Below are 14,037 nucleotides of genomic sequence, written 5' to 3'. Positions count from 1 at the left end.
TTAGAATTTGTGTAAACTTAACCCATTTGCTCAAGTGTGACTCTAAGAATCAAGTCAGTAAATACGTAACAGCTGTATCTATAACAGAAAACTGAAACTTCATCTTCACTTCTTGGGAATCTGACTTTTAAATCAAGTGGAAATTTTCTAAGTCATATTATGTATGTGGAACAGTTGGGGTGTTTTAAACTATGTAAATAGTTATTGCTCCTTGAATCAATTAAGGTGGTTATTTCTGGTAATAGTTTTCTCATTATTTATTACAGATCATCATTTTCTGGATGGAAATATTCCATTAAAGACAAGTTAATAAGTGATGTGGACTATTTCAGCTTCTTATTTTCAACACTCACAGGTAATCATGTTCATGTACCAGATTAAGAAAAAGAAAATACAGGATAGCAGGATGAAGACTTTCCTTCTTAGATTTTCTGTCTTGTTTATTTGATTCTCAGTTTTGAAGATGATAAATAATCTATATTGGGATGATTTTTATCATGATTAATGAATGGAAACCTTTGAAGGACTCTGTCCTTCCTGCAGAGCTCTGTCCCGAGTCAGACTCATCTTTAAATCTCTTGTGGTACAAATGTCAGGATCTTGCATATTCCAAGAGGGTTCCATGATTGTTTTTTCTTTCCTTACTTGTTTCTTGTTATTTATAAGGAACTGGATATATGGAACTCTTCTGTAGTAACCAGGAGTGATCCCTTAACATGTTGCCGCAAATGACGGTAATATATAGAAAAAAAATGTTTCTAAGCACGGTTGTCAATTTAAAAGTGTGCGGCAATGTGTTAAAAAGTTCTTACTTGAGACCAGATTTCCATTAGCCATATTCTACAGTCCCATTTGTTTTCAAATCAAAATAAGTAAAATGAATGTAGACCTTTTATGTCAGATATATGAATATTACTGTTATTTCAAAAGTTGGTACTATTTTGACATTTCTATTCTATAGTTGGATATGATGTTGTCTTTAGAAATTTTTTTTTAATTTTCAGATACTTGAAATTGGAAACAATTCATCAGAATAAAAAATACTTCATAGGTTCTCCTATTGAACATAGTCTAGCATGATGAATATTAAAAAGGAATGTAAACTAGATGTTTGTTTTATATATATATATTTGTTCTTGGGGTTGGTTTTGTTAGTATCTGATGAAGTTAAAGATTTTAGATAGCTCATTTTGGAAGTCACCAGTGTCATATGCCTATAAAATTAGAAGATATTGCTTTAGACTGTGCTTGTTGAAGTGGGGTGATCTAAACATCATATCTGAGAGCTGCCTTTCCAGAGTGACTTTGACAGGTTGACTCAGGTAGAGTAGACGAAGAGCAATGCAGTGAGTGTCAAGGGATTAAGAACTGTTGTTATTTTAGAGGTAAGTGAGGAGTTAAGGTTCTGAATCATCCCCACCTCCTGTCCTCAAAAGAAAAAAAGATGGGAGGTTTTAAATATTAAAGGGCTCACCAAGTTTGGTATTTGTGTGGAGTGTATGTTTATTTGCTTTTTTAACAAAACCTAAATTCATGGCCATGGAGTCAATTCTAAATGATAAGCGACCCTGCCTGTATTTTTCCAAGGCTGTAAATTTTTACTAAGGCAGAGTGCCACATCTTTGTTCCTGACAGAGGGGTAGTTTGAAACTGTGGCCTTTAGGTTAGCATCTGCGCACTTAACTACTTTGCCACCAGGACTTTTTATATTTACTTTCTGAACCTCTATTAATTGGAAAGATTATACTTTTCCCATTTTTTTCAGTGGCCAAACCATCAGTACCTTTCTTGCTGTATTAGCATTGGAGTCAGATCACATCCTTTGTGTACATAATTTTATGGAATTAATGGCATCTGTTACTAGTATTTTGTTTTTGGAAATACTGTGTGAAAATCAGAAACATGGAAAAAGTAAATGAAAAGACCAAATTTTACTTGATGGCTCATGTCTCTGTTTTTTTAAAAAAATTGAAGAACGTACATTTTTTTAAATCTAATGTCTTTGTACTTCTATTAGGGTTTTCGAACGAGGAGTTGACTTGGCTTCAGAGCCTTCGAGGAGTTCCTCATGTCATCCAGACACAGCTTTCCCCTGTGTTCCTCTACCTTACAGACTTGGACCAATTTTTGCATCATTGGGATGTAACAGAGGTAACAGCACACTAAAAGAGTAACAGTTAATTCTTAAATATCAATTAATCAACCAGTATGTGGTTATCATATGTTAAAGATTGTCTGAGATATCTTTTGAGATAATAATGTAAGACAAAATCCTTCTAAAAGAGCTTATAGTGTTAGGTATACTATATTTAATACAGTGCAGCAGTGGGCTTGAGTTTGTCAGAGATTGTGAGGCTGGCACAGCATAGGACGGTTCACAGATGTTGTTCATAAGGTTGTTGTAAGTCATACTCAGTGGCACCTAACAACAACAGCATTGTTTAGAAAATACTGTTGAAGACAAGACTGGGGAAAGCATTTGCAGTTCATTTATCTGACAAAGAATTTGTGTCAGGAGTACATAAAGAACTCTTGAAGACAAGTGATCCATTTAAAAATTGGGCAAAAGATTTGAACAAAATAGATGAATAATTTTTTTTTAATTTTATTAATTTTAATGAACATTTACAGGGATTTTGGATTTCCATTCATTCATTGTTGCACGTTTCTCCATGCCCAGCCCTCCCTCCCCTCCCCCAATGAATAATTTTTAAGCATGTGGAAAAAATTCTCTGGTTTGGTTATCAAGTAGGTACAAGTTAAAACAAAAGGTTTTTACAGTGATAGACTCACTCTTGGAAGATTAACATCTGGAGAGGGAAGTAAAAATGATTTTTTTAAAAATTATTTTTAGCAAAGTTTTAGAATAAAATTCACTGAAATGCTTAAAAGAAATAAAAGGATTTTGAAAAAGGAAAGTGTGAAAGATAAAAACCACATAATGTACTTGTGTTTTATTGACTATACAAAGATATTTAACTGGACTGTAGCAAATTATGGATTGTATTGCAAAGAATGGGGGTGATTAAGTCCTCTGCATGGTTTAAAGACATGAAAGTTATGCATTAGCCTTGTATCCTTTTACCTTACTATTCATAACTAAGCAAACTTGAAATAGTTACTGATAAATAGCAAAAGATGTCACTTGAAGATATATTTTGACCTGTGCCATGACATTTCACCTTGTAATGGATGCAGAAGCTGCACATTGAATAAGGAATATCAGAGAAGAAATTGTTGCCATTGAATATATCATGGACTGTTGAGTATATTGTAAGAAAGAATCTATCTTTCTTGGAAGATACATAAGCAAAATGCGCCTTAGAATCAAGGATTGCAAAGCTTCTTCTTAGGTGCTTAGGAGATGTTATCAGGAGGAACTAGTTCCTAGACAAGGATGGCATTGCTTGGTAAACTAAAGAGGCAACAAAGAAGACAATCCCAATGAAGCTGATTTACAGTAGTGATAGCTGCATTGCCTCAGATGTGGCAGTGATGATTGTGAGGACATAGAAGTGTTTCATTCTTCTGTACATAGGGTCAGTATGAGTCAGAATTAACCTGATTGCATTCAACAGTGATGGTGACATCCATGGTGTTAGGTGCTGGCAAGTCTGCTCTGACTCATAGCGACTCCAAGGGCAACACACTTAAACCCTGTGCAATCCACCATCCTCACAGTCTGCTGATTTCAAGCTCACTGTTTGAGTGATTTTTTAAAAAGTCAGTCCATCTCATTAAGGATCTTCTTTTTCCTCATCTACGCTCTCCTTTTCCATGCATGGTGTCCTTGACCAGTGACTTGTCCTTCTTTATAATATACCCAGAATATGCACTTTGAGCAGTTCATACCTATTTGAGCAGTTAAAATTTACAAGTGACTAAAGCAAGTGTAGACAAAGGTACAGAACAACTGGAGCCTTCACATACTGGGGTGGGATGGAAAAGAATACATCCAGCAATCTTTTTCTGTGATATTTACCTGTAATAAATAAAATTATTTATCTATACACACTTTTGGATCTGTGTATAGCCTGCTTTATTTACAACAACCCAAACTGGAAATAACCCAAATGTAATCATTAAGAGAATGTTTGAAGACCATGATCTAGCTGTGAAATACTACCCAGAAGAGCTGTGGTGCCTGGTCCTTAGCATACTGTGATGCTAACCATAAAGTAGTACGCAGAAATTTTGAAAAAGCAAAGGAGTCCTAAAAATATTGTTCAAGAGCTCTGATGATAGAGTCGTGAGTGTGTCTGTCACCTTGACTCCAACTGAAGAAAACTTTCAGTATACTAGAACCAGGTGATTCATGGCCCAGGCTTGTAGTTATGATCGGTTGTATGTTATAATCTCATCATACCAGTTTTGGTCTCTTGAAGGCCTTTTTGACTTTTCCCATCCTCAGCTATACCAGCCATTGTGTCCTTTCCTAGCAGTTGGTCTTTCCTGGTGATATAAGTGAGAAAGTAAGTGAGCCAGAGTCATGCTATCATTGCTTCTAAGGAGCATTGTGGTTATATTTCTTCTGATACTGATTTTAATCTATGCCTCCAGGCCTGGTTTTAATTGTTTTTGGTCCAACATTCTTCTAAGTGGTTATCGCACTGGTCTGTCCATTTGCTGTACAGAGGTAACTCGTGGTTGCTGTGATGCAGAACACTGTGACACTGGTGTGTCAAATGCGCTAATGGTTACCCATGGTGGACAGTGTTTGGTGGAGCTCCCCAGTTAAAACAAACTTGGAAGCAGAAGTGGCATCCACTTCTGAAATAGCTTGCCTCTGGAAACCCTATGAGCCTGGAGCAAGGATGAAAGTTAATACAAGTGTTCAGGTCTTTCGTTTGTAGGGTCCCTATGAGTCGTCTACAACTTCACGGCACTTAGCAAAAATAATTGATTTCTTGTTCTGTCATTGAAAATTACAGTAGCCAGTAATCTTTTTCAGCACCATTCTTTATTTGAATGCTTCACTTCTGTCGTGTTTTTTTTTTTTATAACGCATCTAACACATACATGTCCAGCACTTGGAAAGACTGTACATGCACTTGCATCAGTTAAAAACTAGAGGTTTCTTCCCCCCATGGTACAAGTATCAAACACTTCCTTTTTCACTTCATTTAATTGTATACTTTTTGTAATATCCACATTTTTAATTTAATTTAATGTCATGATCTATTTGAGGATGTCTTGGTTTTCACGCGGCAATGTGACTGTTTTCTGAGTTCTTGAATAACTAAGGTCATTACCCACTGAGCTTGACATTATTTCCTTTGGTACTCATGTTGACTATTGTGGCTCCATTGAATTATATATTTTAACAAGTTTCCCTTGTAATATTTTTAAGACTTGTTTGCAAAATAATTGAAAGACTTCAGTGTGGTAACATTTCATACTGATATATTTATTTCTTTGGTGTATCTGAGAATTATAAAGAAAGCCGAAAAGTTTCCTCAGAAGCCAAAATAAAATCCAACTTATAAGCCATGTATCAGTTAGATTATTTTCTGGGGTGGATGAGAGCTAACAGGTCCCCCTTCATACGCATGCATACATGGCTGCACACACTCCACCACACATACCCCACCTCACACCTATCCCTCTCAGAGCAGTTCAGAAATAAGTAGTTGTTCATATTATTTCAGTTCTCCTATGTTAAAAAACCAGCTCTTGGCCATTCCTTCAAATATTCGTAGTGACTATTGCTGTTGAAGGCATCAGTTTTCTGTTCAGGTGTGGAAGGAGGTTGACGTGATTACTACTGTTGAAGGCATCGGTTTTCTGTTCAAGTGTGGAAGGAGGAGGACAGGTCAGTGCTGATACAGCTCATGCTCTGTCTGTGGAAGGCAGGATCCTTCCTGGAGACCCACCAGCTGGCTCCTGCTTAGATAGATTCGACACTTAGTACAGAATTGTGCTGTGTGTTGACCTCTTGAGAAAATAAAGGTGGCTTTTATAGACACAGTGTACTTTTTTAGAATAATGGAGGATAATGTGAGGGTGATTGTTGTACTAGCCAGTGGCAGCTGTCTCACATGCCCTTTACTCACTGGAAAGCTTCCCTCACCTCCATTGCCTATTTTAACCTGTTCAGCTAAATTCTTTTTTTAAAATAAAAATTTGCTTTGGTTTTCTTGTCTTATAAGCAAAATATTAGAAGGTTCTGAAGAAAGACTAATGGGGATTATGTAAAATACTTTGAAATGGGTGGAGGAGAAAAATTCAGCATTTTTGAGTTATTAGTAATAATTTTAAAAGAAAACAACAAAACAAAGGAAACTGTTGAATGATACATTTTAAAGAACAGTTTTATCGTTATGCAGGGAAAAGAGTGGACTTAGTGATGTGAATAAATAATATTCAAGTTGATAAACAAGATAATGTCTTAGAATTAAGGGATATTAAAAGAGCTTAACATTTAATTTTCTCTGTAATGGCTGCTTTGTGATATCTAGCTATCATACTGGCTATGAATTTTTTCCCCATTTTAATCACTAGGATTACTTGTTTTCTAAAAGAACAAAATTAATCAACTTACCATGTATCTCTTTTTTTAAAAAAAAAAATTACCTGTACATATCCTTAAGCTGATGGCTGTTGTGTTGTGAATTGGTTTTTATGCTGGATGATATGATGGTGTCTCGTGTCTCGAGGAGGGACACTTAATGGAATGCTCAGGGCTCTTGTGGCTTTATTTTCATCCCCAAGTGGATGTCAGCAGATGGGACTTGCCAGATGAATTGGGGGTCTTTGACTCTTAGTCCACCAGCATTTGGGTTTGCCAGTATTTAAAAACGTCGTAGGGCTCTAGGGCCAAATGTTTGGAAGGAGGAGTGGCATCCACTTTCTAACCCATATGCCTCTGGGCAGTCTATGAACCTGGAGAAATGATGATAGTTATAGAAAGCTTTCAGCACTTGTCTGTCAGTCTACAGTACTGAGGTAATCTGGGTTTGCTGTGAAGCTGAACCTTGCGTCATTGGGGGTCAAATGTTATAACAGCTGCCCTTGGTGGACAGTGTTTGGTGACGCTCCCAGTTTAAGACTGGTTTGGAAGGAGGAGTAGCTTTCACTTCCTAAACAACATGCCTCTGGAAACTCAATGAACCTGGAGAAATGATTATACTTATAGAAAGGTTTCGGGCTTTTGATTCATAGGGTTGCTGTGAGTCCTGCTCGACTCGATGGCAGTCAGCAACAAACAACGAAATAATCTGGTTTTGTATAGTTTTTGTGTACCTTCCTCCTTGTACTTTTCAGTCATATTTGTATAAAAGTTTATTTAGATCTTCATGCTGTGTTTTATGATTAATAATTTACCATGCTGACAACTCATTTGTTAGTATATTTAAATAACAATACATGTAAAACTACACTTGGGCCATGAGGCATTCGTCAGAAGAGAGCAAGGGAACACAGCATGGTTCATAATTAGGAAGAATGTACACTAGGGATGTGTCCTCTCTCCATACCTTTTAAATCTATATGCAGAACAGATTATCTAGGAGGTGGGGCTCTATGAGGAGAAATGTGGCATCAGGATTGGAAGAAGACTCATCAACAATGTGTGCTAATGTAGATGGCACAACCCTGCTTGCTGAAACTGAGGAGAACTGAAGCCCTTGCTGCAGAGGGTCAAGGACAAGGACTGCAGCCTTCAATATGGATTGAAGCTCAATATCAAGAAAACAGATTTCTCACCACTGGGCCGATTGGCAGCATCAGGATAGATGGTAAAAAGATTGAGATTGGTCACAGCTATGGTTTGCTTGGCTCCACGTTCAACACTTTTGGCACCAGCATCCAGGAAATGAAAAGATGTATTATGATGGGAAAGTCTGCTGTTAGATTCATCTCCAAAGTACTGAAGAGCAACGATGTTAGTCTGGAGACTAAGGTGCATCTGATACAGGCCATGGTCTTTGCAATCACTTGCTATGCAACAGAGAGCTGGACAATGACTAGGGTTGATAGAAGGAGAATTGATGCCTTTGAGCTGTGGTGCTGGGGAAGAGTGTTGAATATACCATGGACTACCAGGAGAATAAACAGGTACATCCTGGAGAGGATGAAGCAAGGCTGTGCCTTAGAGGAAAGAATTCTTAAGCCTCATCTGACATACGTTGTGCATGTTGCAAAGAGGAACCAGTCCTTGGAGAGGGATAATCATGCTTTGGAGAGTGAAGGGACGGTGCAGGAGAGGATGACCCTCGATAAGATGGATTGATTCAGTAATTGGGGCAATGGGGGTAGCTGTGTCAGAGACAGTAAAATTGGCACAGGATAGATCACGGTTTAGGGCTGTTGTACATAGGGTTGCTATGAGTTGCAGGTGACTTGACGGCACATAACAACAACAACAACGTGTAAAATGCAAGTACTATATATGTCAGACATCCTCCTTGAGAAGAATTATGGATTACAACAGTTTATTATAATCAAGATTTATTTTTCTGTACTCACTGTCATATTCTGGAGTTTCTTGTAATGATCTCAGAAGGATTTTGTGTTGTACTTATTTCTTTCTGCCCCCTCCCCCTTTTTTGAGAACATAGAAAATTAAATATTTAAAACTTGGATGCCTACCTCCTTGATATTTTTTGGGGGGGTTTTCATATAGACTCTTCAAATCCTTTCTTTTCCCCAGCCCCTTTACTTTCAGTGAGTAGGAGGCAGGGATATGAATAAATAGAATAAGGATCTATTCTATATCCTCTTTTGATGCATATTACCTGGAGCCTTATAAGTTTATAAGCACAACAATTAATTGCTCTTTAAATGTTGACTTTTTTTCTTGTGTTTATTTTCAACAACAAAATTTTATGTGTGTGTGTGTATATTTTTAAAAATCTATTGAATTTATCTGGTTTTGACTTACAAATAGCCTGATTTATGTATTGGTTTCTCCTTTCCTGATAGGCAGTTTGTCACAGTTTATTGGTTATCCCAGCTCGAAGCCAGAGTTTTGACATCCTACAGAGTGCCATCAGTAAGCATTTGGTAAATATACTTTATGTTTCCATTTTTATAGCAAACAAAAGCCCAGTGATTGAGTGATAGGATGGGGTTGCCATAGCCAGGGAGTGAGTGTGTCTGGAATCCTGCGTTTATTGATGTCAGGCATCCTGCAGCACAATGGATGTAGAAATCGGGATTTTATTTTTGCTTATTGCTCATTGCTTCCTTGGTCTTGAGAAATCTCTTTTCCTCACGATCTCAGTTTGTTTTGTTTTGTTTTTTTTTTAAGGACCCCAGATTAACACCTTGAGTTCCTTATACTTTCTTAGGGTACACAGATCACTGGATCAGTATGTTGGGAGTCCCACATTCAGACCAGCGACGTGCTCTGTAGCCTATGAGAGTCTCGGCCCAGAGTAGCAATATCACCTCTAACGTAGACAGACCATAACATGGGCACTGGAAGTTTACATTTGAGTTGAAAGCAAGGAGCCTAGATTTTGTCTTCAGGGGCTCTCATGTGTATGCTGAAATCTAATGGATAATTTTATCAGTACATTCCTTTTTGTTTGCTCTTTCTACTGAGTTGAAAGTACAGCTTTGGATTTCTTGCCTATTTTCCTCCCACTCCCTGCTAGTAAACTTCCAGTACTTACCCTTATGTCTCCAACGATGTCTGTATTTGATTTTTTTTTTCTTGCCTCAATTTTAGGGATTTATATCCTTCTCTGTCTATGTTTATTATTATAGTAAAAGATCCACATGCTCGTCAGTCTTGGCCCCTGTTCTCAGACAGCCAGACGGAGAGGATTAAGACCTAAGGCTGCAGATTTTATGATTTCTCAACACTAGTTTATGGAAGATTTAAATCAAGTATATATGCAGTCAGGGAGCTCAAGGTGGCCTAGTGGGTAAGGAGCTTCACTGCCAACCCAGAGGCAGAGATTTCTAATCCAGGAGCTGCTTGAGGGAGAAGGATGGGCAGTCTCTATAATTTACTACCTCTGAAAACCCACTGGAGGTTCAGCTTTGAGTCCGTTTCAACAGCAGTGTTACATACACGGTTACAAGCAATCCTTTATCTTAATGTCAGTGCAGACAGTAAAGGTTAAATGTACTGGCATAATCTTATTACCACTTTTTGTTTTTTTAAGAGAAAAGCAACCAGTTTTTAACTTTAATGATATCTTACAGATTCCAATAGACTTCTATTTCTTATTGATGTCTGAATGACTACCTAAATCTGAGGATAGAGAAGCTCTGTACTTTTGATTACCTGCAAGGGGGTGATTTGAGATACTAGAGTTTTCTTGCCTGAGTAAGAATCATGTTAATGTGATGATTGGTATCAAGATTTTCATTGGGTGCATGAAATAATACTTTAAAGTTATTTCTGACCATCAGTAGAAATTGTAATATATATCTGGAAAATTATAAAATGACTTTGGCATAGGAAAAGGTAATGGCTCAGGGGAGTGTTTCTTTCTTAGTGTGTATCTTTTCAAAGTTATGTGAGGACAACGTTTTAAAAGGAAACTAAGACTTCAGATGTGGTAGTATTATGCATATAGTAGTCTTTGCATGGAGCTGATAAAAGATTTAACTCATTTGACCGGGTTTTATTTGGGCGGGACGAGGGTGAGGTTGATGGTGAAGGTAATGAGTTGGATTTTTTTTCCCCCTGTAGGTCGGGTTGACTGTCATTCCTGACAGCACAGCTGGCTGTGTTTTGGGTGTGATCTGTAAGCTCCTGGATCAGGCGTGCATCCTCAGTGAAACACTACTCCCGTTTCTGGCTTCTTGTTGCTACAGTCTTCTTTATTTTTTGCTGACTCTAGAGAAGGGAGAAGCAGAACATTTAAGAAAAAGGTAAATGGTTTATTTATCTACTTTTTTCCCTCCCTCCCTGTTTCACTGTCCTAATTCCCTGTAAATAAATGAGAGAGAAGATAAGATTGGATTTTCAGAACACCTTAAATTCTCTTTCAGAGAGTTCATAGAAACATACCTGTCTTTTTCCTGGCTCTTTAATGAATTCTTGTTCTCCAAATTCTTAGCACACTTACTCCCCAAAGTCCAAAAAGATGGAATTATAAAGTTTTTTGAGAACCTAACCATTGTTACAAGTCTAGCAAGAAAAGCATTCTGCAGTTCACTCTTAGGAACATGAACTTTGAGTACCAGCCTTTGTGGCTTGTTTTGACCTTCATTAGCGCGAGCCAGAGGAGCATTTTAAAGTCTTGGATTTCAAGGACGTTGTCCTAAGGTGCCGCTGTTTTACGTAATGAACCAGTATTTACCCATTTAAAAAATGTTTAGGATGCTTTCTATGCTTAAATTGTATAGCAATATAGTGAAAGGATACCAAAATAATAAAACTACTCTTATTTTAAAAGTTGAAGGAAATTTGATAAATAACATAAATAATATTTCCAACACCGTTGTTGGAAAATGGGGGGTGTTACCAGTTGAATCATTTTTTTAAATATTTTTGTTGACTTTGAACCATTTATCAAAAATCATTTCAGCACATCTCTGCCACTCCCCAGAAGTGGGGTGACAGAACAGCCTGACAAATTTACTTTGAATTACTCAGCTTCACCTTTCTCATAAGTTTTTATATTAGAAATAATTACTGCCATCTTTTAAAACATGCATTCTTGTTATCACCGATCAAGATTTAGGAAAAATCATTTCTAAAGAACAATTTCTCTCATTTAAAGCAGATACTCCTGAGAGTCCTATAGATCTACAGAGAAACTCTTGGAGCAGTAGTTAAGTGTTCTGCTGCTGATAACAAAATCAGTTCAAACCCACCTGAGGCTCTGTGGGAGAAATGATCTGATTATCTGCTCCTGTAAAAATTACAACCCAGGAAATGGTGGCAATTCTCTGCTGTATGGGATCATTATGCATCAAAATAAATTTGAGATGCATAACAAACCTGTATCCTGAGAAAGTACCGGTCGGTACCACATACATTGTCTGAGTTTAGAAATAGAGGACTGTTATTTTCTAAATCTACTTGATTTTTTTTAATAGCATATATATACCAAGAGTTCTAAAAAAATTTTATCCAAATTTGTGTAGTTATTCAAATATCAAGATACAGTAGAGTCAAACCAGTTTTTATTACACCTCCAACTAATGCACTGTACTGGAATTAACATATTGTGAGTGAACAAAAAGGTTTACTAAATAAATTAATGAGACAAGCAAAATATAAATATTTGAACAGACTTTCTTTTGGCTCCTTGAAACAGCAGGAGCTTGGGTTAAAAACCTTTTAAAAAATAAAATTTTTATGAATAATCCATAAATATATGTTGTAAAAAATTTCAGATATACAGTACTGTATGGAATAAAAAGTTATCTCCCTTCACATTATTCCAGATGTTACCAGTGTTTATAGCTTTTTTTTTCTGTACACTTAACATAAGTGTGAATATGTAAAGGGTTTGTTTTTGTACATAAATGGATTATCCTAAAGTAAGTAGTGCCTATTTTTAAGGGTAGATTAACTATGTGAATGATTATCTCAAATATATTGAATAAAATAAGATAAAAGCTAAAAAAAAAAAAAGGTGCCGCTGTTTTTAATTAATACTTTTGCTACGAAATATAATATTCAAGATAAAGCTTCTAGGATTGTTTAAAACATTCCACTGCAATTTAAAAATACTGTTTATATTCTTATTTGTAAGTTTTTTAAAAAATTGTTTCCTTTTATTCCAGAAGGTTTAAGAAAAATTTAGTGAGCAAATACAGGAAAATAAAAATTAGATGTGTACCTTTCTAGTCCTTTTTGAGCTTAAAAATGTCATAAAAATACATCATACATACTTATTTTATGTTTGTAACATTTATGTATTTATTTATAACATAAAGTGTAGTTATAAGATAAACATGAGCACACTCCGTGTACCTCTTTCCTACACTCAGAAATGACCACCCTCACATTAATCACTTCCTTGGCTGTTTTTAAATGGTAAGTTTCTAACCAATATAACTTGTTTTGCATATTTGAATTTTACATTTAAGGAGTCTTATGTCTTTTTTTTATTATTATTACTGGATCACTTGACTGTCATTGAGGAAATTCAGCCATGTTATTCATTATCTGTTTTTTCTTTTTCTGTAGGGAAGATTTGCAGAATTTTTGCTTTAAATAGTGGATATTTTACATTTTGTGGACCACACGGTCTCTGTTGTGGCTGTTCTGCCCTGCGGTGTTAGTGGGAAAGTGGCTAGGGATGATGGGTAGATGAGCTATCATGACTGTCAGGAAGTAAGAGTTATTTACAGAATTGAGCTAGGATTGAATAAACCAGTCACACTTTGCTGACCTCTGCTTTACACTAGTCTGTTGTTTGAATATGCCACAAGTTATTTATCTGTTTTACTGTTAGTGGCTTTTAATTTTTAAAATAAGTTTATATTTTTAAAAACTTGTGTTATTTCACTGGAAATACAAGGTAAAATTCTCATGTAGGTAAACGTTAAATTGGACATATTTTAGTTATTCACCATCAAACTTAAGTTCTGTGAGTCATGAAAAGACTTTATAAACAGCAAGGAACTGCTCATAAGGATTTAAGAATAAGCATTCCTGTTGGTGAAACATGTATATTGCTGTCTGTTGTTTTCTGCCTCTTAAAATATAGCCCTTTTATTAAAAACGTTAATGAAAAGTTTAAAAAAATCTCCTGTGGTTTCTTAGAGAAGAGTATTCTCCTTTGCCTTTATGTGGCTGCACTGGACAAAATGTGCATGTAATTCTTGTTTAAGATGCATCGTGGATATTTAAAGTACTCATATTACCAGGCCCCTGTATATTATGGGATGACACTTACTAGGTGGGTCTGGGGAACTTGAAAGTCCTTTTTGGGCTACACTATCTCCCACTGAGACATAAACGCAGGATATATACCTGGATTTCACCTGATGGTATGCATAGGAATCAGATTGATTACAGATGTGGAAAGAACGGCTGGAGAAGCTCAATATCAGCTGTGAAAACTAGGCCAGGAGCTGATTGTGGAACAGACCACCAACTACTCATATGCAAATTCAAGC

At 36.4% G+C, this 14,037-nt stretch overlaps 1 protein-coding gene across 2 annotated transcripts in view; it reads left to right on the top strand.

Annotated features, from left to right (window-relative positions):
- Nucleotides 1–14,037, top strand: part of TEX10 (testis expressed 10) — a 44,064-nt gene that overhangs the window by 24,717 nt on the left and 5,310 nt on the right. For both annotated transcript variants that reach the window (XM_006886880.1, XM_006886879.1), the window contains exons 9-12: nt 267–355; nt 2,018–2,151; nt 8,923–9,003; nt 10,649–10,830. In XM_006886880.1, coding sequence (XP_006886942.1) covers nt 267–355; nt 2,018–2,151; nt 8,923–9,003; nt 10,649–10,830 — 486 coding nt within the window. The remainder of the gene's footprint in view (nt 1–266; nt 356–2,017; nt 2,152–8,922; nt 9,004–10,648; nt 10,831–14,037) is intronic.

The sequence above is a fragment of the Elephantulus edwardii genome, unplaced genomic scaffold, assembly GCF_000299155.1.
Source record: "Elephantulus edwardii isolate Elephantulus edwardi_28Jun2011 unplaced genomic scaffold, EleEdw1.0 scaffold00052, whole genome shotgun sequence".
NCBI classification, from domain to species: domain Eukaryota; kingdom Metazoa; phylum Chordata; class Mammalia; order Macroscelidea; family Macroscelididae; genus Elephantulus; species Elephantulus edwardii.
The sequence above is the reverse complement of the archived record's forward strand: the minus strand, read 5'-3'. Positions and strand labels throughout refer to the sequence as shown.